General features: G+C 43.7%; 1 protein-coding gene across 1 annotated transcript in view; it reads left to right on the plus strand.

The window, feature by feature from the left end:
* Positions 1–3,121: 3,121 nt before the first annotated feature.
* The window catches only part of LOC129116350 (complement C3-like), a 29,367-nt gene continuing 5,050 nt past the window's right edge, over positions 3,122–27,438 (plus strand). The window contains exons 1-41 of the mRNA XM_054627275.1: positions 3,122–3,297; positions 4,296–4,491; positions 4,659–4,821; positions 5,037–5,131; positions 5,431–5,519; positions 6,207–6,289; positions 6,391–6,478; positions 6,674–6,776; positions 13,231–13,351; positions 13,553–13,668; positions 14,431–14,577; positions 14,866–14,965; positions 15,081–15,175; positions 15,276–15,467; positions 15,639–15,794; positions 16,053–16,182; positions 16,892–16,960; positions 17,383–17,580; positions 17,678–17,798; positions 17,913–18,001; positions 18,119–18,258; positions 18,584–18,796; positions 19,010–19,073; positions 19,178–19,267; positions 19,462–19,668; positions 19,980–20,055; positions 20,193–20,352; positions 20,436–20,531; positions 21,505–21,655; positions 22,308–22,393; positions 22,779–22,856; positions 22,957–23,112; positions 23,418–23,480; positions 23,645–23,726; positions 23,842–23,890; positions 24,033–24,123; positions 24,320–24,409; positions 24,497–24,599; positions 24,748–24,837; positions 25,891–25,983; positions 26,102–26,185. Coding sequence (XP_054483250.1) covers positions 3,137–3,297; positions 4,296–4,491; positions 4,659–4,821; positions 5,037–5,131; positions 5,431–5,519; positions 6,207–6,289; positions 6,391–6,478; positions 6,674–6,776; positions 13,231–13,351; positions 13,553–13,668; positions 14,431–14,577; positions 14,866–14,965; positions 15,081–15,175; positions 15,276–15,467; positions 15,639–15,794; positions 16,053–16,182; positions 16,892–16,960; positions 17,383–17,580; positions 17,678–17,798; positions 17,913–18,001; positions 18,119–18,258; positions 18,584–18,796; positions 19,010–19,073; positions 19,178–19,267; positions 19,462–19,668; positions 19,980–20,055; positions 20,193–20,352; positions 20,436–20,531; positions 21,505–21,655; positions 22,308–22,393; positions 22,779–22,856; positions 22,957–23,112; positions 23,418–23,480; positions 23,645–23,726; positions 23,842–23,890; positions 24,033–24,123; positions 24,320–24,409; positions 24,497–24,599; positions 24,748–24,837; positions 25,891–25,983; positions 26,102–26,185 — 4,774 coding nt within the window. The 5' untranslated portion in view covers positions 3,122–3,136. The remainder of the gene's footprint in view (positions 3,298–4,295; positions 4,492–4,658; positions 4,822–5,036; positions 5,132–5,430; positions 5,520–6,206; positions 6,290–6,390; positions 6,479–6,673; positions 6,777–13,230; positions 13,352–13,552; positions 13,669–14,430; positions 14,578–14,865; positions 14,966–15,080; positions 15,176–15,275; positions 15,468–15,638; positions 15,795–16,052; positions 16,183–16,891; positions 16,961–17,382; positions 17,581–17,677; positions 17,799–17,912; positions 18,002–18,118; positions 18,259–18,583; positions 18,797–19,009; positions 19,074–19,177; positions 19,268–19,461; positions 19,669–19,979; positions 20,056–20,192; positions 20,353–20,435; positions 20,532–21,504; positions 21,656–22,307; positions 22,394–22,778; positions 22,857–22,956; positions 23,113–23,417; positions 23,481–23,644; positions 23,727–23,841; positions 23,891–24,032; positions 24,124–24,319; positions 24,410–24,496; positions 24,600–24,747; positions 24,838–25,890; positions 25,984–26,101; positions 26,186–27,438) is intronic.

A 27,438-nucleotide genomic window follows, 5' to 3' on the forward strand; every position in this document is an offset into this window, starting at 1 on the left:
ACATTACCTGGATTCAACCTCAGTTGGCTGTTCAGTTTATTTGTATTTTCTGTATTTCCTAGTTCCCACTTTGAAATAATATGACAATGACTTGGCGATAAATGGGTAATTTATTTCTTATAGGATTAGAAGAATGGATGACAAGATTAATAATTAAACAAGAATACAAATCATGAATGAATTGATTTCAAATAAACAGGCAATATCATATCAAATAGTGAAGAAAAGTCCTACTGTAATCCCTACTCTACCCGGTCAATCTAAATTACTATTATTCAGAGCCTCCATACATACAGTGGGTACGGAAAGTATTCAGACCCCTTTAAATTTTTCACTCTTTGTTTCATTGCAGCCATTTGCTAAAATCGAAAAAGTTCATTTTTTCGCATTAATGTACACTCAGCAACCCATCTTGACAGAAAAAAACAGAAATGTAGAAATTTTTGCAAATTTATTAAAAAAGAAAAACTGAAATATCACATGGTCATAAGTATTCAGACCCTTTGCTGTGACACTCATATTCAACTCACATGCTGTCCATTTCTTCTGATCCTCCTTGAGATGGTTCTACTCCTTCATTGGAGTCCAGCTGTGTTTAATTAAACTGATTGGACTTGATTAGGAAAGGCACACACCTGTCTATATAAGACCTTACAGCTCACAGTGCATGTCAGAACAAATGAGAATCATGAGGTCGAAGGAACTGCCCAAGGAGCTCAGAGACAGAATTGTGGCAAGGCACAGATCTGGCCAAGGTTACAAAAGAATTTCTGCAGCACTCAAGGTTCCTAAGAGCACAGTGGCCTCCATAATCCTTAAATGGAAGAAGTATGGGATGACCAGAACTCTTCCTAGACCTGGCCGTCCAGCCAAACTGAGCAATCGTGGGAGAAGAGCCTTGGTGAGAGAGGTAAAGAAGAACCCAAAGATCACTGTGGCTGAGCTCCAGAGATGCAGTAGGGAGATGGGAGAAAGTTCCACAAAGTCAACTATCACTGCAGCCCTCCACCAGTCGGGGCTTTATGGCAGAGTGGCCCGACGGAAGCCTCTCCTCAGTGCAAGACATATGAAAGCCCGCATAGAGTTTGCCAAAAAACACATGGAGGACTCCCAAACTATGAGAAATAAGATTCTCTGGTCTGATGAGACCAAGATTGAACTTTTGGCGTTAATTCTAAGCGGTATGTGTGGAGAAAACCAGGCACTGCTCATCACCTGCCCAATACAATCCCAACAGTGAAACATGGTGGTGGCAGCATCATGCTATGGGGGTGTTTTTCAGCTGCAGGGACAGGACGACTGGTTGCAATTGAAGGAAAGATGAATGCGGCCAAGTACAGAGATATCCTGGAAGAAAACCTCCTCCAGAGTGCTCAGGACCTCAGACTGGGCCGAAGGTTCACCTTCCAACAAGACAATGACCCGAAGCACACAGCTAAAATAACAAAGGAGTGGCTTCGGAACAAGTCTGTGACCATTCTTGACTGGCCCAGCCAGAGCCCTGACCTAAACCCAATTGAGCATCTCTGGAGAGACCTGAAAATGGCTGTCCACCAACGTTCACCATCCAACCTGACAGAACTGGAGAGGATCTGCAAGGAAGAATGGCAGAGGATCCCCAAATCCAGGTGTGAGAAACTTGTTGCATCATTCCCAAGAAGACTCATGGCTGTACTAGCTCAAAAGGGTGCTTCTACTCAATACTGAGCAAAGGGTCTGAATACTTATGACCATGTGATATTTCAGTTTTTCTTTTTTAATAAATTTCCAAAAATTTCTACATTTCTGTTTTTTTCTGTCAAGATGGGTTGCTGAGTGTACATTAATGCGAAAAAAATGAACTTTTTCGATTTTAGCAAATGGCTGCAATGAAACAAAGGGTGAAAAATTTAAAGGGGTCTGAATACTTTCCGTACCCGCTGTATATCTCCGACACCAACTCTGGATCATAATAACGTTGATAGTTTCCTATTTTGAGCCGTGGGGTCCAGATGACTTTTGCGGGTCTCTGCAGTTGCTTCCTCGGTCCTAGTAGTCTCAGCTCTGCCGGAGGACTCACGTTGGTGAGTGGAGGACCTGTGGCTCTTCACTGTCTTCTGAATCCTCACCCAGTGATCTGGCAAAGAGTCTTTGAATTCTCATCAACAGACGTACACTAAAACAAAATAAGGCTTTCTTAAAAAGAATAATTATAAGATGCTCAAAGGAGTTTTGATGAGAAAAGTATTGACACAACTGCTGTTTTCAAACAAAAAATACAGGTGTGGGTATGGAGCTCAGTCAGACTAAAACAAGAAATGAATGAACCTTACACACTCATCAACTTGTATGTTTACAGAAATGGAGTTTCAGTTACATACACTTAATACACAGGCTTTAACAAAGATAATGCGGGTCAGAAATGTGCGTCGGTCATGTGACTTATTAGCGTGTAAACATTTTATAATTATCGCTAATATGTACTGTCACCTTGATGGCGTCACAACATCTCATCACTTTGACACATATCTGTGTTATCACCAATTGAGCACTGGGTGGCAGTATGGTCACATGATGAGCTGGGTTTGCAAAATATGTGAAACTGGTAAATATGTGACAATTAAAAATGATGTGACAAATTCACATCATAAGCCTATTTCAATAAACAAAAATCAACTTAGATAACTTATACAAAGTATTAAAATCATGCAATTTGTTTGATTATGATCAGAAATTGCTGTTGAAACTCCAAAAAACCCTGCCAGACATTTTTCACGACTTTCAGAATTTGTCTGTGTGCATGTTCAATATGTTTGTTTTTGTGTAAGAATGCTGGTTTATCAGGTCCAGAACAAGAATTAGAAAACTCAAAATGTCAAGAATTAGAAAAGAAAAGTAGCAACCAAAGGTGTCACATTAGAAAACATGTGAAGCTGTTTTGCTTTAATGTTGCAGTGAACTATTTATTCCTCTTGTTAGTCAAACATGTAAACCCTCATTGATTTTCTACTGTTTATCTTTTTCTTCAGAGCAGAGATAATGTTTATCCAAACTCAACAGTTTCTCAACTGCAGCTGGAATAAAATAATGTTAATGATAATGTGTGTTTGTGTCCATACATGTGTACAGAAAAACTTGGTGAGGTGAAGAGGAGGTGATGGAGGAGGGTGGAGGGAGGATAAAAGGAGGGTGCTGCACAGCGACCGTCTCTATTGACTGCAGATCAGGATCAGTCAGGAGGATGAGTAGGACTCTGCTGTGGCTGGTGGCCTCTGTGGCCTTGGTCTCCCTGACTTCTGTAGCTGAAGGAGCTCCATTGTAAGTAGACCTACCTTTCCTTTACACACTGCCCTCTGGACTCAAATTAATACACCCAAAACAGAGATAAAGTATACAGTTTGTTCGTTTGTTCATCTTCCTGATATTCACACTATTACTGTTTGAAATAAAATGGGATCAACAATGATATCTGCATTTAAATTCAATTTTTAAAAGTGTATGTACAAATATTAGATTGACTTGTGTCTTACTTAATGAGGAGCTGCAGTCCAGTTTGCTGTTTGTGTCACAAGGTAATGTGGACTTTCAAATAAGGGCAAGTCTGTTGGCCCTGAAGTTGGCTCAGAGTTTGCAGAACAATTCCTTATGCCAGACAGAGCAAAAGTCTAAAGCCATGATGAAATGTTCTGTTGGTCCACTGCTGGATCTTCATCAAAGTAATCAATAGATCACTAATTGTGGGTGAAGTCCATGCAGTCATGATCCTCATCTGGGCAAATAGATTTGTTTATCTTGTTGATTTGGGTGAATTGAAACTTTAACTCACAGCCTCTAAAGAAGTGCTTCTCATCCTGAGGCTTTGGAACCAAGATAAACCTGAGGAGTAAGGAGATGAAAAACATTTCTGTTACACAAAACCATGTTTGTTTTTTCTGACTTCTTTCCTTTTCTTCTTGTGAAATAATGAAAAGATTCCCCTCATAAAAGACAGAAAAATCTCACTGCTCTCAGTTAAAACCTGTGTTGAGGGGTTACAAGCTGGGGGTCGTACACATGAAAGGTTGGGAACCACTTCTCCGACAGATCCAATCTCAATTCCTCTGGACAAATAGTCAAACCTCTAATTGTGTTTAAACAGTGTCAACCTTCCTTTATTATCTCCACCAGACGTAAGCATGTGTGAGGTCATGCGTTCGGTCCTGTGAGCGTGCATGCATGTCTGTACATCCTTAACAGAATGTGGAATTACAACACAATGACTACATAATATTATTATGATATAATCGATATCTTCCCCTCTCTCCGCTGCTCTGCAGGAAGGTGTTGTCTGCCCCCAACTTGCTGCGTGTAGGAACAGCAGAAAATATCTTTGTTGAGTGTCAAGACTGCTCTGGAGCAGACATCAATGTGAACATCAACGTGATGAACCATCCAACCAAAACCAAAAAGCTGGCAACCACATCTGTGACGCTTAACAATGAAAATCAATTTCAGCAGCTTGGGAAAATAACGGTAAATGAAATACTGTCACTGTATATGTAATAATCTGTCACTGTTACTTGGCTTCATTTTCTAACATGGCCACAAATAATCTATGAATGAATTCTGAAATGTATGTGATTTAGGCAACCCCACAATGCTACTGGTGCCCTACTTGTGTCTCTTCATACTGGTTTCAGATCCCTGCTGGAGACTTCAGTCAGGATGCCAGCATGAAGCAGTATGTGTACCTGCAAGCTGAGTTTCCTGACCGACTGCTGGAGAAAGTGGTCTTAGTGTCCTTTCAGTCCGGGTACATCTTCATACAGACTGATAAGACCCTCTACACCCCCAACAGCAAAGGTGAGTTCAAATCTACAAAAGAGCAAAAACACACCTACTTCTGTAATCATGTCTTCAAGTAGCTTTTTTTCCAGATTTAATGATTGACTGTAAATTACAGTGAAGTTAATGAACCTTTCTTTTCAAACAATATGTTAAACAGTCACATGACCCAAAATAGATACACTGTCCTTCAACCCTCAGCAGCAGAATTAACCTCTTTCTCTCTCTGTCAGTTCATTACAGGATGTTTGCAGTGACGCCTCGTATGGAGCCAGTAGAGAGGAATGATGACATCCAAACTGATGCTTCTATTTCCATCGAGATTGTGGTATTGTGATTTATCTATGAGAAGCAAAGAACTGAATGTGATATCATTTGAACAGCTGTAACTGAAATAAATGCACATCTCCCACTAGTGGTGGAGTTGCGCATTAAAGAAAGCCAAACGCAAATTAGAAATAGCTGAAAAAGTGTCAATATCATACAGTCTATGGTCAAAATGTACGTTAACCAGGATGGAGGATTGTAGACAAAAGACATACATAAAATATAGCATGGATTTACTAAATGAATTCATAATTTACCACGGCTCTCTGTTAATAGTTATTGAAGATTGTTTGTTTTTAGACCCCTGAAAACATCATTTTACCACTTGATCCAGTACCTTTGGAAGCAGGGATGCACTCTGGAGATTTCCAACTTGCTGAAATTGTCAGGTTAGTAGCTTATGAAAATAACATTTTTCACATTGTATTTTCATACATTATGTTGTTAAGAGGTGTTTTTAACCCGGCAAGGCAAACAGCTCAGATAAACTAGACCTGCTAAAAGATAAACTAACTTAGCTAACAGAGTAGCAGCAGCTGCCATCTTTGCTTTTAAATAGAAAATCTAGTGCTACTCTGGAAATCATGTATATTAAAGCCGCCTTTAAATTTCACATTACACAGAATGTAATAAAGCAAGGATCATGGGGTTATTAAGGTTTGAAGATCGTTTCCACTGATAGACACAAGTGTTTATAATATTATTTAACTCTCCAACAAAATTCCTTAGGGTTAGGGTTAGCTCTTTGTAGCTCTGTTTATCTTTTAAAGGCTAAATATAAATTGTCAATGGTCGGAAATACATTTAATCCCTATAAAGTAAAACTAGCCTAAAAAGGCATAAAATACAAGTACTGCACCCTTTCTATATAATGCAAAGCCAACCTGAAAACTAAAAACCTTTTCTTGTAAACGTCAGGACAGTAGTATAAATGTCAAGTTATGTGCAGCAGCTCTTTTGTGTAGGGTATAAATATATATACTTATCATAACGCAAACAAAGTCTGTCCCTGTGTTACTTTCAGTCTCTAAATGATTATTTTAATGGTGTGTGTGTGTGTGTGTGTGTGTGTGTAGTCCTGGACTGTGGAAGGTGGTGACAAAGTTCCAAAGCAACCCACAGCAGAGCTATTCTGCAGAGTTCGAGGTCAAAGAATACGGTGGGTGCTTCATTACCTGCACTTCAATTTAAAACCTATATAAACATTCACCATTTTTTTAACCTGATTAGCAAAACAATCAAATGTTTTCCATATTGCAGTGCTGCCCAGTTTTGAGGTCAAACTGACACCTAGGAGTTCCTTCTTCTACGTGGACAGTGAAGAGCTCACCGTCAACATCAGAGCTGTGTATGTGAAGGTTTTTGTTTTGTGGCTTGAGAGACCAGGTTTGACTGTAGATTGATACAGGAGGACAAATAAAGGGAGTTATTAAGAGGTTGTGTTGGGGCTTTTGTTTTTTTGTCTTATTTGTGTTTGTTTATTTTGGGATTTTTTCTTTTGCTTCATTGTGGGTTTTAATGTGTCCCTGTCTTGTGGCTTTAGGTATCTGTTTGGTCAAGAGGTGGATGGGACTGCCTATGTGGTATTTGGGGTTATGCAAGATGGTCAAAAGAAAAGCTTCCCGAGCTCTCTTCAGATAGTGCAGGTGAGAACATTCTTACACTTTTGCCGTATTTTTTCATGTTTTCAAGACTCTTAAACATGAAAAGCCATTATTTCAGCTAAATTGTTACATGTCTTTCTACATATATTATTTATTTAGGATGTTAAGAATTAAACCAGGCTGTTTAATGACTGTACCACTTGTAGCGGGCCAGTGGGTGTGGGGTTTCCACGCCACCAAGTCAAATGATACACACACCGAGAGCAGTTCAATAAGGTGGTTTATTCAACATAGACGAATAAATGTCACCAGGGTGGGGAAAAGGGTAATCCAGAGTCCGTAGTCCGTAGTCCGTAGTCCAGGGGTCGTCACCGGGAGGGTTCTCACACAAAGCGGTCAGTACACAAATAATCTGTCAATGTTCAGGTTTCCTGCACTCTTTGGCCACACACAGTTCGCAGAGGCTCACGCAGAGGCACTCCATAGTAGGCTTCCCTCCATGTAGTTGCATGCTCCCTTTTATCCCCAAGCACTCCTGCCTAATGCACCTCAGGCTTGCATCGTTAAGGGAGGCAGTCCCTGTAAAGCTTGGGGGTGGAGCCAGCATGCTGCCACATACCTCCCCTCAATCACCACCCCTCCCTGGCGTCTGCCACACACCCTCCCCCTCAGCTCCGACCGGGAGGGAGGGGCGGTCCAGCTCCCCAGAGCATCCCTCCTGGATAGGGCATCCGCATTCCCATGGGCTGCCCCGGACCTGTGAACAACCGAGAAGGCAAAAGGTTGTAATGATAGGAACCAGCGGGTGACCCTGGCATTACTGTCCTTATTCCTTGACATCCAAACCAGTGGTGCATGATCTGTGACCAGGGTGAAGTGGCGCCCCAACAGGTAGTACTTCAGGGTTTCCAGGGCCCACTTGATGGCAAGACATTCCTTCTCCACCGTGGAGTATTTTTGTTCCCTCGGCAACAACTTCCGGCTGATATAAATAATCGGGTGTTCCTCACCTTCATGTAGTTGTGACAACACTGCCCCCACCCCTGTTTCCGACGCATCCGTCTGCACCACCATTGGCTTGGTGAAGTCCGGGGTTACCAGCACGGGTCCTGAACACAGTGCGGTCTTTAGGTCCTGAAAGGCTTTCTCCGTCTCCTCGGTCCATGTGACTTGGGCGGGCAGCCGGTCCCTGGTCAGATCTGTCAGGGGGCTGGCTACGGATGCAAAGTGGGGAATAAACCTCCGGTAGTAGCTGGTAAGCCCCACAAACATGCGTACCTGTTTCTTGGTCAGGGGCCAGTCCTGTATCGCCTCCACCTTCTTCATCTGGGGTTTCACACATCCCCTCCCAATGGTGTAGCCCAGGTACTCCGCCTCCTGCAGACCGAGCTGGCACTTCTTTGGGTTAGCCGTTAGCCCCGCCTCCCGTAAGGCCTGCAACACTGCGCTCACCTGCTTCACATGAGTGTCCCACTCACTCCCATGGATGACTATATCGTCAATATAGGCGGCCGCGTACCCCCGATGGGGACGGAGTACCCGGTCCATCAACCTCTGGAAGGTGGGCGGGGCCCCGTGCAATCCGAAGGGTAGCTTCCTGTAGTGGAACAGCCCGTCAGGAGTGGCAAAAGCGGTTTTCTCCCGCGCCTCGGGAGCTAAGGGTACCTGCCAATAACCCTTTGTCAGGTCGAGCGTGCTGATATACCGGGCTGTCCCTAGCCGTTCTATGAGTTCATCTATTCGGGGCATTACATTACATTACATTACAGTCATTTAGCAGACGCTTTTATCCAAAGCGACTTACAGGAAGTGTATTCAACATAGGTATTCAAGAGAACTACTAGTCACCAGAAGTCATAAGTGCATCTCCTTTCTTAAACAAGCATCTCAAAGTATAAGCCAGAGCAAAAGTATAGTGCAGAGGCAGATTACTACGAAAACAATAATTGCAACAGACTAATCCGAATATAGTAAGTGCTACAAACTACTACGAATAGGATAAGTGCAGTAAACGAATACGAATTCAATAAGTGCAGCGAACTGATACAAATACAGTAAGTGCAACAACTAATACGAATGCCATAAGTGCTACGAGGAAGGCTCCGGGTAGTACTTCCTGAAGAGGTGAGTTTTCAGCCTGCGCCTGAAGATGGGCAGCGACTCTGCTGTCCTGACGTCAGTGGGGAGTTCATTCCACCATTGAGGGGCCAGGACAGAAAAAAGCTGTGACCGGGTGGATCGGCCGCAGGGACCTCTGAGCGACGGGGCAACCAGTCGCCCGAGGCAGCAGAGCGAAGTGGTCGGGCAGGGGTGTAGGGCTTGACCAAGGCCTGGAGATAGGAAGGAGCTGTTCCTTTCACTGCCCTGTAGGCTAGCACCAGAGTCTTAAACTGGATGCGAGCTCTTACAGGGAGCCAGTGTAGGGAACGGAGAAGGGAAGTTGTGTGAGAGAACTTGGGGCGATTGAACACCAGACGTGCTGCAGCTTTCTGGACAAGCTCCAGAGGTCTGATGGCCGACGCCGGGGCTCCAGCAAGTAGTGAGTTGCAGTAGTCCAGGCGGGAGATGACCAGAGCCTGGATGAGCACCTGCGCCGTCTCCTCAGTGAGGAAGGGGCGAATCCTCCTGATGTTGTAGAGGAGGAATCTGCAGGAGCGTGTGACCGATGCAATGTTTGCTGAGAACGACAGTTGGTCGTCGAGGGTCACACCCAGATTCCTCACAGTCCGAGTTGGCGTCACCGGGCTGGAAGTCTCGCTGTTGGGCCCCTCTGTTGTAGACCCGTGCTTGGGCAACCTGGGCCTCCTGCATGTGTTCCCGCACCAGGGGCATGGGGTAGGCGTCAAATTTAGATATCTCATTTAGCTTCCTAAAGTCGTTGCAGAAGCGTATGGTGCCATCGGGTTTCGGCACCAACACTATGGGGCTGCACCACTCACTGTTTGACACCTCAATGACTCCCGCTTCCAACATAGTCTTTACCTCGGTCCTGACGGCCTCTCTCCTGGCCTCCGGTATGCGGTAGGGTCTCAATTTCACCTTTTTCCCGGGCTCAGTGATGATGTGGTGCTGTACCAGATTGGTGTGGCCCGGTTCACTGGAGAACACATCCTGGTTCTGGTCGACCAACTCCATGAGCTCCTGCCTCTGTGCTGGGCTCAGCTGTTCCCCTAGGGGCACCTTGGCCGGCCCGGTTTCACTGGTAGCCTTTGGAGGAATAGAGCAGAGTACATCCCGGGCATTCCATTTCTTTAACAGGTTTACATGGTAAATTTGAGTCGGCCTCCTTCGTCCCGGCTGTCGGACTCTATAATTCACCTCCCCTACCTTTTCAAGTACTTCGTATGGCCCGTTCCACCGGGCCAGAAACTTACACTCTGTTGTGGGGACAAGTACCAGCACTTTATCTCCGGGCTGGAAGTCTCGCTGTTGGGCCCCTCTGTTGTAGACCCGTGCTTGGGCAACCTGGGCCTCCTGCATGTGTTCCCGCACCAGGGGCCACAGGGTGGCCATCCGGTCCCTCATGTCTCCCACGTGTTCCACCATGGTTCGATGGGGCGACGGTTGCTGTTCCCAGGCTTCCTTCGCTATGTCCAGCAGCCCCGGGGTCGTCTCCCATAGAGGAGTTCAAATGGAGAGTGGCCGGTCGACGATTGGGGCACTTCTCTGATCGAGAACATGAGATAGGGAAGCAGCTGGTCCCAATTCCGTCCGTCCGCCTCCATCACCTTCTTCAGCATCTGCTTCAGGGTCCGGTTGAACCTTTCCACTAGTCCATCGGTCTGCGGGTGATATACTGAGGTGCGCAACTGTTTTATTTGCATTAATTTGCAGAGGTCTTTCATGATTCGTGACATGAACGGGGTTCCCTGGTCTGTCAAGATCTCCTCGGGAATGCCCACCCGGGAGAACATCAGGACCAACTCACGTGCAATTCCTTTTGAGGCCATGGTGCGCAGTGGAATGGCTTCAGGGTACCTAGTGGCATAATCCAGTATCACCAGGATGTACTGGTGCCCCGGCTGCTCTTGGGTAGTGGTCCCACCAGGTCCATGGCAATCCTGCTGAAAGGAACTGAAATAATGGGTAGGGGAATTAATGGGCCACGGAAATGTGGTTTTGGTGCCACCTGTTGGCACTCCGGGCAACTGCGGCAGTAATCTTCCACTGCCCTCTTTACCCCGGCCAGTGGAATCTTGCCTTGATCCGGTCCAGGGTCTTCTCCACCCCTAGATGAGCCCCAAGAAGGTGGGAGTGTGCCAGCTGCAGGACTGATTGAACAAAGGGACGGGGCACCAACAACAACTCCACACATTCATCATTCCTCTTTACGACCTGATACAACAACTTGTTCTTGATGGCAAAATGAGGGTATGTGATCAGACCTACCCCCTCGATGGCCTTCCCGTCCACCACGGTCACCTGCTGGAGAGCACTCGTCAGGTTGGGATCCTCCAGTTGGGCTGTTCCGAACCGTCCCGATAATGAGGCCGGCTCTGGCGTTGCCTCATGGTCCATCGGGAACAGATTGTCCATACTCGCCTCCCCTGCCTCCTGTCCTGTGTCCCCTGCGTCACTTCCCGATAGAGGTTCAGTTGACCCCTGTGGGTCCACCTCGTGTAGGCCACACATCCGGACCTCCCTCTTATCGGCCCTCGCCCTTCTCCGGTGTCCTCTTTCCTTTAGGTTCCCCCCCTCTCCCCCCTCTCCGGCCAAACTGGCCCACAGTTGGCTGAACAGTGGGGAGTCCCTCCCAATAAGAACCGGCACTGGCAGGTTTGGGACGACTCCCACTGGTCCTGTGTATTGCCCCTTTGTGGTCTGTAGGTGAAGGAGGGTAGTGGGGTAGTTCTTAGTCTCCCCGTGTATGCATGTTACTGCCACAGTGTCCCTCAAGCTCGTGGACCGGGCGAAGTCCGGTCGGATCAGGGTCACCATACTCCCGGAATCCAACATAGCTGTCGTGTCCCTTCCGTTGGCCTTCACCGGAGTGACTGGGGAAGGACCACTTTCCTCCCCCCAGCAAACCGTCAGCAATCTGCAGGGACGCCCGGTTGTTAACTCACCAGCTGATGCCGACGGCATCGAGACATCACGACTCGGACAGGTCCATGAGATGTGTCCCGGCTCGCCACACTCGTAGCACTTTCTGCTGTCTGGGTTCAGGAAGGGCCGACGTCTCGGGGGGCTGGCTCTTGGCGTCTCCCTGGCCGGGATCCTGCCGTGGTCCTCCGTCCTTATCCGCTCCCGCTCCTGCTCCTTTGGGCGAGGGTTGGGTTCCCCCCTCAGTGGACGTCCACTGCGTAGGACTTCCACAGCCGCCTGGTGACCTTCCACCAACTCCACCAACTGATCTGCGCTCTGCGGGTTAGCTTGGCTGGCTAACTTTTTAGCCTCGTATGGGAGGGACCGCAAGAATTTGTCCATGACCACCTTCTCTGTGGCCGTAAGCGTCAGTGGGGCAGCCGTCAGCCAGCCTTTGGCCAACCTAATTAGATCGTGCATTTGTGAGCGCGGCGACGCCGTTGCATCATAAGTCCAATCATGAAACCTCTGTGACCTACTTATCAACGTGTATCCATACCGGCGTAGTATTTCCTTCTTCAGCCCTTCGTAGTTAGACGCCTGATCGTCCGTCAGGTCCTGATACGCCTTCTGTGCTGTGCCTGACAGGAACGGTGCGAGTAGGCTGGCCCATTGTGCTGGATCCCACTTCTCCCGAACCGCCGTCCTCTCGAAGGTATTGAGGTATGCCTCTATATCATCAGTCTCTGTCTGCTTTAAAAGAAACCTGCTGGGGGCAGGACGGGAAGCTGTAGCGCCTGCAGCCACGCCGCCATGTCCGGCTGCTAGCGCTCCCACCAGCTCCCGGGTCGTAGCCTGATGCGCCATGCTCACTTCCACTAGCTGTTTCATCAACGCTTCCATTGTTGTCCCTGTGTTGGTCTATCTATTTGACTTGGTTTTGGCTACAAGCACGCATTCTCCACCACGTGTAGCGGGCCAGTGGGTGTGGGGTTTCCACGCCACCAAGTCAAATGATACACACACCGAGAGCAGTTCAATAAGGTGGTTTATTCAACATAGACGAATAAATGTCACCAGGGTGGGGAAAAGGGTAATCCAGAGTCCGTAGTCCGTAGTCCGTAGTCCAGGGGTCGTCACCGGGAGGGTTCTCACACAAAGCGGTCGGTACACAAATAATCTGTCAATGTTCAGGTTTCCTGCACTCTTTGGCCACACACAGTTCGCAGAGGCTCACGCAGAGGCACTCCATAGTAGGCTTCCCTCCATGTGGTTGCATGCTCCCTTTTATCCCCAAGCACTCCTGCCTAATGCACCTCAGGCTTGCATCGTTAAGGGAGGCAGTCCCTGTAAAGCTTGGGGGTGGAGCCAGCATGCTGCCACATACCTCCCCTCAATCACCACCCCTCCCTGGCGTCTGCCACACACTAAACTCTATTTGAAAATGTATTTTTATATTATGTCCCATTAGATCAACAGAGGTATTGGAGAGGTCACACTGAAGAGAGAACACATCACAAATTCTTACCCGAACATCAATGAACTGGAGGGGACCTCCATATTTGTGGCCGTCAGTGTGCTGACGGACAGCGGTAAGATAGAGAAACTGTTTATTTGTGCCTTTTCAGTGTGTTTGATCAAAGTAACTACCAGCTAACTACCACGGTTATAAGTGTCTGATTATCCCCAAACAAGAACGAGGGGAGGATAGAAAACAAAGATATCAAGATACATTTTTACTCTTTTAATCAGTTTGTGTGTGAATGTGTTTGTGTTTCTTCATCAACACACAGGTAGTGAAATGGTGGAGGCAGAGTTGAGAAACATCCAGATAGTCAAATCACCTTACACCATCCACTTCAGGAAAACACCCAAATACTTCAAACCAGGAATGTCCTTCGATGTTGCGGTAAAGCACTTATTTGCATTTACATGAATTGACAGCATATGTTTGTCTTATGGCTTGGGACTTCTGGGCTACATACAAGAAAATGTATTTCAGTTTGATGGATGAATTCATGGAGGGGTTTAGATGGAGAAATTAAGCAAAGAACAGATACAAATGAGTTCAAGAAGATGTATGGAACATTTTTTTTTAAAGGTACAGGGTTGAGGAAAGGGCCTTGTCTCTGACAGGACTGTGACGCTTGTTGTCGTTGTTATTGTTTTTTACATTAAGATGATTATTTATACGTATATATGTTAAATATTAAGTTCATTATTTAAATTATAGAAAGGGGTAAGCCTATTCCTTTCCAGACATATAATATGAAGTTATTCGTGTTTCTTATTATTTGTTACATGTTCGGAATGAAATAAAATTGATTAACTTCTATTTAAATAAAGAAAAAAATAAAGAAAACACAACAATACTGAAATATAGTCACTCTCAGAAAACACAGCGGGCAGTATATTGTAAATGTGCAAGTCACATGCTGCATAATGCTGTCTTTGAAACTGTTATTGATTGGATCAGTGTTTTGTCATTAATTTATATAATGATGTTAAGGCAGATTTTGACAAACAGAAAATTTTTATTTGTCGATCAACAGTTAGGGTCACCATAAAAGTAGTCATGATACTTATCTAATAACATGAGTTTGACCTTTAAAAAGCTGTGTTTCTATGAGGCAGTTAGTTGTTTTTCTGATTCAGCAGTTTCTATCAACAGGTTGAAGTTACGAATCCTGACGACAGTCCGGCACAAGGCTTGAGTGTGGTGGTGGATCCAGGCAATGTGGAGGGCTTCACCGCAGCCAATGGCCTGGCAAGGCTTACCATCAATACAGCGACACAGAACACAAGACTGCAAATCACTGTGAGTCTCTGACATCTTTAACCCTTTTTTTAAAAATCAGTTTTCGTTGGCAAATATTTTTGACGTTTGAGGTGAAATAAAGCAGAGCATCTTCCCACCATTGTTCATCTGTTCGCACATTAACTGAACAGTATGTGAATGGGGAACTTCATCTTGTCAGTGTAAAATCTTCTCACTCTATTCTATTGAGCAGCTAAGATAGGTTGAGATAGGAGAGACTTGGCACTCTTCAAATATTATTTATTCAACTGTGTGTGTATGCCTTCCTTTGTGTGTCTTTAATTTCAGGCAAGGACCAAGAATCCTGATATCAGCGATGAAAGACAAGCATCAGCCACCATGGTAGCTCTCCCATATACAACAAAAAGCAATAACTACATCCACATAGGTGAGGGGCGTCCTGAAATAACATCAGATGATACAAAAGAGGAGGTAGCAGTGGAAAAGTGTGCACCACGTACTACATATTTTGGGTGTTTTATCTCAATATGTCACATTTACAGATGTGGATACAGCTGAGCTGAAATTAGGAGACAACAAGAAAATCAACCTCCTCCTCAACCGGCAGGAAAGGCATGACACTGACATCACATACCTGGTGAGAGATATTTTACACCTGTGCATGTGTGCACATATATTACTCCTGTAACTATACACTCCTGTCTGATAAGTGCTGATGTTCAAACCTGCGTCCCTAGATCTTGAGCAGAGGTCAGATGGTGACCAGTGGCCGTTTCAAGACAAAAGGTCAATTTTTCATTTCCCTGATCGTTCCCATTAACAAAGAAATGCTGCCATCGTTCCGCATCATAGCCTACTACCACACAAACGGCAATGAAGTGGTGTCAGACTCTGTTTGGGTGGACGTCAAGGACTCCTGCATGGGCTCGGTGAGACACGCAACACTGATGTGGTAGAATTCAAGTGGGCCAACAAAAAAAACACACACACAAGCTGACAAAGTTATTTGTCATTTCTCAGACATATTTTTTATGAATGAAACTGCTTTAGCAAATTACAGAACTGCATGTCTCAATCATTGACCTCCCGTTCACATTCAGCTGAGGCTTGAATCATCAAGACCCAATCCGTCCTATGAGCCCCGCAGGATGTTTGGTCTGAAGGTCACAGGAGATCCAGAGGCCACGGTGGGACTGGTGGCCGTTGACAAAGGCGTCTACGTCCTAAACAACAAGCACCGTCTCACCCAGAAAAAGGCAATTTCTTTATTTCACATTTATCTCTGGAAAAGGGGTTTAATTAAAAAAGCCATGTATAAAGAAAATGACGCATGTTAGCTTTCAAGTTTGTTAAATTCAAATAATAATATCCTGCAGCAAATACATTGCATGAGTTCGTGTGTACATATGAGATCCGACATGTGAGTTTATGATTTGTTTGTTTAACTTGCATACTGTAACCTTATGTCTTGTTTTTTGTATTTGTGTGTGTGGGAATGACCTCGACCTGCTCAGGTGTGGGACATCGTAGAGAAGCACGACACAGGCTGCACACCAGGTGGAGGGAAGGACAGTATGAGTGTGTTTTACGATGCTGGGCTGCTGTTTGAGTCCAGCACGGCTTCTGGGACTCCCTACAGACAAGGTGACACTACTTTACTCTCCCCCTCCCTGAACATACAACCCCCTCTTTAGGTTTATACATTGTATCAATGGGCACATAGTCCTTTATTCATCGCCATAATTCCAGTGTTTTATTAGGAGTAAGTATCTAGTGGACAGTAGAAGAACAGCACCTGAAAACTGAAATTACATTATATTTCTTGCTCACCTTTTTCAGTATTTTGACATGTCAATAGTTTTTCAGAGTCCCAGTTTCTTAAATCAGTTGTGGCTGTGTAGTTTAATTATTTTAAAGGTGCGAGCGACATAAATAAAGAGCCAGAATCTAAACTGATATCTTAAACTCTGGGCAAATAAAACCAAAACTATCTGCCAAATACTACCTGACTTAAATTAGATGACATGTTTTTGGTTGAACTGAAGCTTTGAGGTATTTCCATTTGAACTATTGTGTAGCTACATAAGGGAATCATGGTCCCTCCCTTCTGTTAGGGGTTTTAGAAAATGTGCCTTAAGTATTTTATTATAACAAAGCCTTTACACAATGTTTTAACCTTTTGACAAATGTATGTGCTATTGTAGATCCAATTTTCTCACAGCCTCATCCTGTCCATGTGTCCAACCAGATTAATGACCTCACTCTGAATTGAATAGTTTCACATCAATTATACCAAGCACAAATCAAGTCTAGGTCAAACCTTTTAAAGATAAAATCTTTCTTGTGTTTCCAGAATTGAAATGTCCGGCCCCGAGCAGGAGGAAACGAGCCGTTACTATCATGGAGGTCACAACCAGCTTATGTAAGAACCAAAGCTCTAAACTACCCAATAAACAAATATTCATTAGTCATCTTCAGTCACTCGGGTTTTACAATGTTTGTCATTGGACAGCTTGTCCCGTTGACATCCACAGTTCTCGTCTTTGCCATGCTATGTATTAGTAGACAGATAAAAGTGAGCTGAAACTGTTTTTATTTCATACTTTATTGAGTTTATTTGTTAAAATGCCCTCCTTTCTTGTCAGTTTTTTACCCTCCTTGTCCCATTTACTTTTTTATGTTTATTTGATTTTTCTTCTTCAAATCAAAGATCTAATTTATGAGGGCATGTTTATTAAAGAAGCACAACTAATATTTCTAATTTGCCTTACCAGTTCCCAATTCTTCTTGGTGGTCTGTATCTTCTCACTTCTGTCTCTCCTCCACAACCCTCTTTCTTCCCAGTGAGTCAATATAAAGAACAGCTGCAGCGTGACTGTTGTTTGGATGCCATGAGGGAAACCCTCCTCTCATACACATGTGAGAGGCGCAGCGAGTACATCAGTGACGGTGAAGCTTGTGTCACGGCGTTCCTGCACTGCTGCAAGGAGATGGAAACCCAGCGAGCTGACAGGAAGGAGGATAGCCTCCGACTGGCTCGCAGTAAGAGACGGGCACATGGGGATGGGTTGAAGCTCTGAGTGGCTACTATTCATGGTCATAAAGAATAAAAATAGTAACTTTATCAATGACACTTCAGGTGAGGAGGATGACAACAGTTACATGGACAGCAATGAAATTGTTTCTCGCACCAAGTTCCCTGAGAGTTGGCTGTGGTCCGACATCAAACTACCTGCTTGTCCTCCACAAACACCTAACTGGTGAGTCAACTGAAATATGCACACGCAAAATATACTGATTACTTCACTCTGACACCACTATGATTTCAAGCTACCCTTTAGCTCTCAGCGTGTTAACACTTTTCTTTGTTTCAGTGACACGACAACGTTCACGAGAAATGTTCCTTTGCAAGACTCGATCACAACCTGGCAGTTCACTGGAATTAGCCTGTCAAAAACTCACGGTGAGGATTCAGTGACTTCAATCTTTTAACCTCTCCAATCCCTCACACATTTCTGTCTCTGCCTTTTTTCTCATTCATCACTTTTTTCCCCTTTTTTTCATCCCTCTCATCTTAAAGGAATCTGTGTTGGCGAGCCATTAGAGGTAATCGTCCGGAAGGAATTCTTCATTGATCTTAAGCTGCCGTACTCTGCTGTCCGTGGAGAGCAGCTGGAAGTTAAGGCCATCCTCCACAACTACAGCCCCGATGAAGCCACCGTAAGTCTGAGTTCCTCTGCTCTGGTGTTTCATGCCACAGCCAATGTGACCAAGATATATTTCTCTAAGCCATTTCAAACAAAAGTGCAAAAACAACGGTAAATATTGGACCGACATACAAATCTTGGATGAATGGTGGTTGGTCCCATGCGTAACAATAAAAAGTATTAAAAAAATTAAATTTAGGGATGCATCATTGGTAGGTGACCAAAAATAAAACTGACTTTTACTATTGTTCCCATTATCCACCCAACGGGGGTCTTCATCTTTGATCATCAGCTGCACACACTTCATTCTCTTTCTCCATCTTTGCCCTGTTTTCAAGGTGCGCGTGGATCTGATCGAGGAAGAGCATGTGTGCAGTTCAGCCTCTAAACGTGGGAAGTATCGTCAGGAGGTCAAAATTGGGCCTCAAACTACACGATCCGTGCCATTCGTTATTATTCCCATGAAAGAAGGACAACTCCGCATTGAGGTCAAAGCAGCTGTGAGAGATTCGTCGCTCAATGATGGAATCATGAAGATGCTGCGGGTGGTGGTGAGAGAAACAGCAATCTCCCATGTTAAAGTCAGCATAGGGAAACACACTTTATCAGAGGCTTAACCTTGATGCATATGTGTACTCTATCAGCCTTTTCAAAATGAAGAGAACATTTTAACAAGCAAGCCATATTGTTTTTTGTTATACACCAGCAGACTACTAAAACATAGTTTTGAGTTGTAATGTTTGTCCTAACTGTTGTTTTTCCAGCCTGCAGGTGTACTCGTCAAATCTCCTCAGATTATAATTCTAAACCCCTCTAATATAGGTCAAGGTGAGTTTACCCATAAACAGATACATTATATAGTAATTTGGTGATATTGTGTTTTTATCACTTGCAAATTGATCCTCCAACTTGCCCACTGTTTTCCCCTTCAGACGGTAAACAAGAGGAAACTCTCAACAGTGGAATTCCTGAGAAAGATTTGGTTCCAGACACACCTACTAGCACACATATCTCTGTGACAGGTGAGATGTAATGTTATATTTGGGTACGTTATGTTATATAGTGCCTGTAAAATGAACTGGTGTTGATTGGCATTGTTCTTAGTGAGAAATGATCACCTCACTGGACGTGGGGGACCTTTGCATGTTTCTTTAGATGTTTCTTTGTGTTGATTTGTAACATTTAGTTTCTTTTCTGTTTCTGTGTGTTTATGCAGGGAGAGAACAAGTTTCTACACTGGTGGAGAACGCCGTTAGTGGAAACTCTATGGGTAGTCTGATCCAACAGCCCGGGGGCTGTGGAGAGCAGAACATGATAGGCATGACCCTACCAGTCATTGCAGCAACTTATTTGGACAAAACTAACCAGTGGGAAACTGTGGGCTTTCAGAAACGTGATGAAGCCCTCACACACATCAAGACCGGTAGGTATTGGCACAGATACCAGGAGTCTTATTGATGCTCCCATGTGTGGGATTTTTAAGTTTCTTACGTTGAATAAGTGATATAAATAAAAAGAAAACAGTATGGCAGAAAGCAGTGCATGCTTTCCCTGCCCCACAGACCCACGCTAGAGACAATTAGTATTAATGGTCTGAATGCAATACACAGACTATATAAGTTGAACTACGAACAGAAACCTATGCCAGCAGAATAATTTAAAAGATGCAATTATCACAGGAGGAAAATGTACCAGGACTCCTCAAACTGGTTGTGCGTTCTTGTTTGTGTCCAGGCTACCGGAACCAGCTCGCTTACCGTAAAGCTGATGGGTCTTTTGCTGTGTATCCCACATACGCAAGTAGTACCTGGTGAGGCTTTCAAAAATCCAAGAACTCATGCATACGAATGTTTCCACATCCTCCTTTTACTTAAAAGTCTCTCTCTGTGATGATGGTGTATTTCATGTGCAAATAAAATAAATTAAACGTCTCCTCTCCTCTCTAAGGCTGACAGCCTATGTTGCCAAGGTGTTCGCCATGGCCAACAGTCTGGTGGCGGTGCAGAACAATGACATCTGTGAAGCTATTCAGTTTCTGATTCTCAAAACACAGAAACCTGATGGCGAGTTTACAGAAGTTGGAAATTTGATCCACGGAGAGATGAATGTACGTGAACTGATTCAATTAACATCAATTCTTTCTGCTAGAACCTTCCATAAATCAACATGTTTGTGTCCGTACATGTGTAGGGTGATGTTCGCGGCGCAGATTCAGATGCCTCCATGACGGCGTTCTGCCTCATTGCCATGCAGGAGTCACGCACACTATGTGCCGCCACTGTTAATGTGAGTACCTCATCTCTATACGATGATTTTTCTTTTCATTTCACTGCTTTTATTTCTTAATTTTTCAGGTTTGAGACTAGTGATGGCCGAAACAACGCTTTCTGATGATGTAGCAGCTCAGCCTTTGCAAAGTCCCGCCTCTCTTAGTTACTGTTGCACAGCACATGCAGTTTTGAATAATGACAAAAATACTTTTTAAGGGCTCTTCAGATTTCTCTTTGCACACATATGGCCACACATACATACATGTTTGTATACATGTTCGTATATATTATATTAACTTAGCTGTTTAGCTTAGCTATATTTATAACATAAAGCTGTCTTGGGTAATGTTTGCTGGGGTTGCTGGAGTTCACTTAAAACAATAAACAGCCGCATAGAGTGACTTTAGTTACCAAAAACCTTCAGTCAAGAAATAATACACAGGGAAAGTGCTAGTCAGGAGACACTTTAATGACCGTAACCAATAGCCCCACTGGTTTATGTAATCAGGTAATGAAAGCCATGTTTCCATAGGTAGTGTTTAACAGACATGCAACAATTGCAGTTTACCTCAGAGCGAATAGACACAATGTTTAATCCATTCCTTATATCTTTGCCCTTGTGTCACCACAAAACTCCTTCAGCAGGTAGACAGACCTGTGGAGTCTAGTTACAGTTGTTAACAACACCGAATGTTCAATTGTGCTAAAATGATTCTTTCGAACAGGTTACACATTTAAAATGTCAGCATTTGCTGCCAACCCTTGGTTTGGCATTTCCATGGCGCATTAAATCCACACTCAAATAGTAACTGTAACTGAGGGCGACTCAGTTTAGCTCATAAGACACAGGAGAGGGTGAGAGGGTGGACAGCTAATGTCCCAGGATCAAATGTTACAGAATTGGATATTTAAAATGGATGGATTACTGTTATCCTACCGTTCTCTTCTCATTCTCCTTTCTCCTACCTGTCTTTTCTTTTTTCATCCAGAGTCTGCCAGGGAGTATAGACAAAGCAGTGGCCTATCTGGAAAGGCGTCTGCCCAGCCTAGTCAACCCATATGCTGTTGCCATGACGTCATATGCCCTGGCCAATGAAGACAAACTGAACCGGGAGATCCTCTACAAGTTTGTTTCCCCAGGTGTGGTCACACAGCAATATTCTTAAACTAATATTCAGAAGCAGAGTCTAAGTAATAGTGTTTAGGTATTACACATCTACTAATAATTACTATAATAAGTTTATTAGACCCCGACCAACAAAATGGTATGGTCGATATTATTGGATTATTTTCGTTCAGTGCAAAAATTGCAAATATATGTTTTAGATGATTTAGAGACGGTGTCTTCTTTACATAGGTTGTCCATCTGAATTGACATTTAAGGCTTTTTCCAAAGACTTACAGAAGTGTATTAGGTATTCACAAGGTTAGAGTATATAAAGTGTCCTGCTCAGTACATCTATTAGGAATTGTTTTTGAATTACAAATTAAAGCGATCTTTAACGGAAATGCTTGTTTGCACTGAGTGTTATACCAAATATTAGATTTTTTAATATCTCCAATATCAATAATCTGTATTGGAGATTAAAAAAAAACTCTTTTTCATTGTTGTGCTCTTGTAGAAAGAAAGGAAGATTAGTTAAAATGTTTGAAATACAGGAAATTTTACTTTTTTCTTTTATTTCTATAACATTAAACGTTTTAAAACGAGGGATTGGGGAATTATCAGTGAATAAACTTGTTCCATGTGCAGCATTGTAATAAAAAAGCTGTTTGTGTGCGTCTTCCTCAGAGTTTACCCACTGGCACACACCTAGAGGACACGTTTACACTCTGGAGGCCACAGCTTATGCTCTTCTTGCTCTGGTCAAGGCCAAGGTGAGCATCTCCCTCTTGTGTGGGATCACCAGGATGTCATGCTACAAAAACCATACAGCTCAGTCATCATCCATGTTGCCTCACTTAAAAGGTGCAGGGTTTAGAAACAAAAGTCAGTGAAGTCTCAGTAATGTCAGTGCCTTGAAATGTTGGTTTCAAGTTTCAAGTAGCAGCAGTTTGGTTGTGCCATAACAGGAAAAATCAGACTCAGAAGCTCTCTGGTAGTCTTGGAAACTTTGGAAACTGACAGGTTACAATCTTAAATATAATTGTACCAGAATCAGGACATCTCTCTATTTTCACAAAATTATTACTGATTACTATTTTTCAATGCGTATGCAACCACAGGAAATGTCAACCGTTTGTTTGCCTTCTGTTAATAAAGCTCTTTGAAGATGCCGCACCTGTTGTGAGATGGTTCAACAAGCAGCAGAAGGTGGGCGGAGGCTATGGATCAACTCAGGTAACACAGACCCCTCCCCCAACATCTCGATACCTAAATCCTATGTTTAATTTGAACTTGTTATTTCTAAGGCTTGTTTTCTCACCTTTTTTGTCTCTAGGCTACCATAATAGTGTACCAGGCAATATCAGAGTACTGGACCAATGCTAAAGAACCAGAGTATGATCTGAATGTGGACATCCTGTTGCCGGGCAGGTCAAGGCCTGACAAGTACAACTTCAACAAGGCCAACCACTACGCCACCAGAACATCTAAAGTGAGAAGACACACAAACATACTCTGTGGCTCGTACATATAATCACGCCCCTAGGTTTCTTCTGCTGATCCCTGACTCTGTCTGTCTGTCTGTCTGTCTGTCTGTCTGTCTGTCTGTCTGTGTGTGTCTGTCTGTGTGTGTGTGTGTGTGTGTGTGTGTGTGTGTGTGTGTGTGTCTGTGTCTGTCTGTCTGTCTGTCTGTCTGTCTGTGTCTGTCTGTCTGTCTGTGTGTGTGTGTGTGTGTGTGTGTGTGTGTGTGTGTGTGTGTGTGTGTGTGTGTGTGTGTGTTTATTTCAATTTCCACAGATTAATGATATTAACCAGAATGTGAAGGTGACAGCCACCGGCTCAGGAGAAGCAACGTTGACAGTAAGCACAATATGTTTTCATATCCTGAGTTTTATCATCTGTTGATTGTTGAATTGTCCTATTTGAATCTCAGATGAGACCAAATACATTTTTAACTCTTTATTTTCAAGACCCATTTCTATTAGTTTATCACATTGAACGAGGCACTTTTATCCATGTGACAGATGGTGTCGCTGTATTACGCTCTGCCTAAAGAAAAGGAGAGTGACTGTCAGAAGTTTAACATGTCTGTGCAGCTCATCCCAGGTAATGTGGTGCACTCCCTCTCTTTCTGTTCATTTGTTGTCTTTACATCAGTTTGTTTCTGCCAAGATCCCGACCTCATGAAAAACAAAATACTCAATCTCTTTTTCTCCTGCAGAGAAAATGGATGAGGAAGAGAAGATATACAAGCTGAAAATAGAGGTTTTGTGAGTACAATAAAGATGTCATACTGACCAGAGTTGCAGTAACATGGCTGTACATAGAACATTTTCTAACATAATAAACATAATTCTTTCTCTCCATCTCCTTTATGCCGTTATTTCATTATTCTGTCTATTCTTGGTGCAGGTATAAGGACAAGGACACCGATGCATCCATGTCAATCTTGGATATTGGCTTGCTAACTGGCTTCACTGTTAACACAAATGACCTGGACCTAGTAAGAACTGATGTTGACAAGTTGTGATTATAAGGAGAAACAAGTTGTTTTTTATGGTCAAGAAAGTTTTCTGATGGTGTGTGTGTGTGTGTGTGTGTGTGTGTGTGTGTGTGTGTGTGTGTGTGTGTGTGTGTGTGTGTGTGTGTGTGTGTGTGTGTGTGTGTGTGTGTGTGTGTGTGTGTGTGTGTGTGTGTAGTTGAACAAAGGACGTGCTCGCACCATTGCGAAATATGAGATGAACACAGTCCTGTCCGAAAGAGGCTCACTCATCATCTACCTGGACAAGGTAAGACATCACTGTTTCCTGCCTTTTATCATTTTTCTCTCCGTGTCATCCTTTGTTTGTTCATCTCCATCTTACCTTTGTCCACAGGTTTCTCACACACGACCTGATGAGATCACTTTTAGGGTCCATCAGACGATGAAAGTGGGCGTCCTTCAACCAGCTACTGTGTCTGTCTATGAATACTATGACCGTGAGTCTCAGTCACTTAGAAACATATGATGCTTCCATGTACTTTGCTGCCAATAGATGTCAGAGAAGACAACACTGTGGATAAGCAGTCGATGACGTACTGCAGCTGCCACAGAGTCCTTTTCTAATATCTTTCTTTTCCATTTCAGAAACACATTGTGTGAAATTCTACCATCCAGAGATGAAAGATGGACAACTAATGCGGCTCTGTAGAAATGAAGAATGCACATGTGCTGAAGGTAAACAGGATGATGTAAAACTACTCTCTCTGTTTTAGACACACACACAACACACACACACACAGAATGTTGCATGTTGGGACTTGGGCATTGGCTTCCATAATGGGCCCGGTGAGGGCGACTCCACTGAGCTGCATTCTTAGTCATTCGATCGGATAATGCCATGATAAAATCTTATGTGCAATAAGTTTGACTAAAATTTTAAAAATATTGTTTTTTTGCTGGACTATAAAAAATAGCTGACATAACTGATATTTCATTGTCTTCAACTAGACAAAAACATTTAAAGTTGTCGTCGACGAAAACTATGAAGGATGAAAAGGCCTCGAAGGTGATTAAAACAAATAAGCATTTTCATCTTAAGACTAAGACAAATGCTGCATTCAGATGCAATCAGGCAGACGGAAGACGACAAACCGGATATCATTTTAGTGGACGAGAGCAGGAGAGTTAAATTAGGTGAGGCCACCAGAGAATACCGTCACGGTAACGGCAGACATCATTGCCGTCCAAACATAAAACATTTAAACTTTTTGACATCATTCTCGAGGGAATTTACAATCAGATGTTTTGTAGCTCCCTCACGGAAGGACAAAGTTCTTTAAGTTTTCAATAGAATATGAAGAGAAAGCTGCATTTTATAGCTACATGAATTTTTAGACATTAAATACTTTTATTTAATATATTTTATTCCATCACCATGGCAACATATTGCATCTGACTGTTGGTTTGTTTTTCCAGTGCCATCTAGATTGCGTGTGTCTGCGTCTACGGTCTGACTGATTCCATGTGAATGCTTAACAAAACTAAATATAAAAATAGCTTCCAAAATGAACACTGGTTTACAGTAAATCACCAGATTGTTACATAATCATTTGAACTTTTGTCAGAGGCAACAAGCACCTGTAGGATCAGACCTCAGTCTAGCTAAATAATTACTTAAATTGTGATTTAGGTACAGCTTCACCCATCAATTCTTCCTCTCACATCCACATGTGCTTATTTTATAAGGTCATCAGTCATGTTTTTACTTTGTGCATTGTGTGTTTCCAGAGAACTGCAGTATGCAGAAGAAGGACAAAGTCACCAACGATCAGCGAACAGCTAAGATCTGTGAGACTGAGGTGAACAATAAAATAGATTTTGGTAAGTGAGCGTGACTGCTTTTATACAGCACTTTTATACAAAAGAATGTGTGTTGGTGTGAGAAAGAGATTAGCAAGTAAGCAACTCTGCTCACAATCTGCAACTTGTCTGTCCTCAGTGTACAAAGTGAGACTGGAAGAGTTTACAGACGGTTTGTCCAGAGATGTTTACACAGTGCGGGTATTGGAAGTCATCAAAGAAGGTGGGTATTTCTCATTTTGGGACATGTGCATATTTGCTCTTTGGCAGAGGGTTTGATGAGAAGACTGGTTCCACTCACATGTTTGTAGCAGTCAGCCAAATGAGCTCCCATTGCCAGGTAACAAGAGGACACTCCAGGAAGTTACTGGTTGGTCCAGTCTTAAAGGGCCAGTTTGTGGGATCTGGCTGCATCTAGCAGTGAGGTTGCAGATTTCAACCAACGGAAACCTTTTGTAGGAGCCATATTAAATGTGCTTTATTTTCGTGTAATTTTACCCCGTGCCACTAGGGGGCTGTGTGGTTCAGTTGACCTCGGGTCAGCAGAGTGAGGCATTTAACCTGATTGAACCTGATCACAGGTGGTTGTTGATGGGGAAGCAAACAGTTTTTCGACTGTGCCCGTGTGCCCGTGTGTTAATGCATCTTAGTTTAGTGAGGAATTCGGGTTTATTGTTTTGTTACATGTATTTTGAGTTAGAATTATTGCGGCTGTGTATTATTGGAAGGAAAATAAACCAGCAAAATAAACTGAACTGTCTTCGTTTTTGCGGTAATTGGAGCGCGCTGGGCGCACGTCGGAAACTATAAACGGAATCAACAACCAGTACTACTAAGTTTAGGGCTTAGTCAGTACATTTAGGTCGAAAAACTGCTTCGATTTGGAGAACGTTCACCAAGAGGACGCCGACTTGTTACATTGTGGATTAACGTCTTCTTTGGAAACCACGGATGTGAGGGAGGGCGGTGCACTATCGCCCACTATGGGCCAGCCGCCCCTGTGTTTGGAGTTGCCGATCGCTAACGGAGCTGGAGCTACCGGAGTGAGCTACGGGTCAGCGACAGCATCATCTCACCGGGACATCATTCATCAAAGCCGGCCAACGCTCGATTGGGGTATGTGTGGATCAGCGCTGATATGAATGGCCATGGTAATTTGTGTGCACACATTCGCGTAAACCCAATGCATTGGTAGCAGACTCGCAACCGACTAAAAATAACTTTCTCGTCGAGACGAGTTGTTTGCGCAACACAAACTATTTTGCGGACTAATAAAGCCAACTGACTTTGTCGTCATTATGGCTGAAGAGGGAACAGGCCAACTGGGCCTTGAGACTGAGCTTGCGGGTGCAGAGGTAAAATCTGTAACTGAAAAACGTGTGGGTAAATTAACACATAAAGCTTTGTTGGAAAAAATAAGCTTTTTAGAAAAGGAAAGAAAGTCTAACTTTGGTAAACTGTCTAAAGTAAAACAAT

The sequence above is a fragment of the Anoplopoma fimbria genome, unplaced genomic scaffold (genome assembly GCF_027596085.1).
Source record: "Anoplopoma fimbria isolate UVic2021 breed Golden Eagle Sablefish unplaced genomic scaffold, Afim_UVic_2022 Un_contig_8362_pilon_pilon, whole genome shotgun sequence".
Classification (NCBI taxonomy): Eukaryota; Metazoa; Chordata; class Actinopteri; order Perciformes; family Anoplopomatidae; genus Anoplopoma; species Anoplopoma fimbria.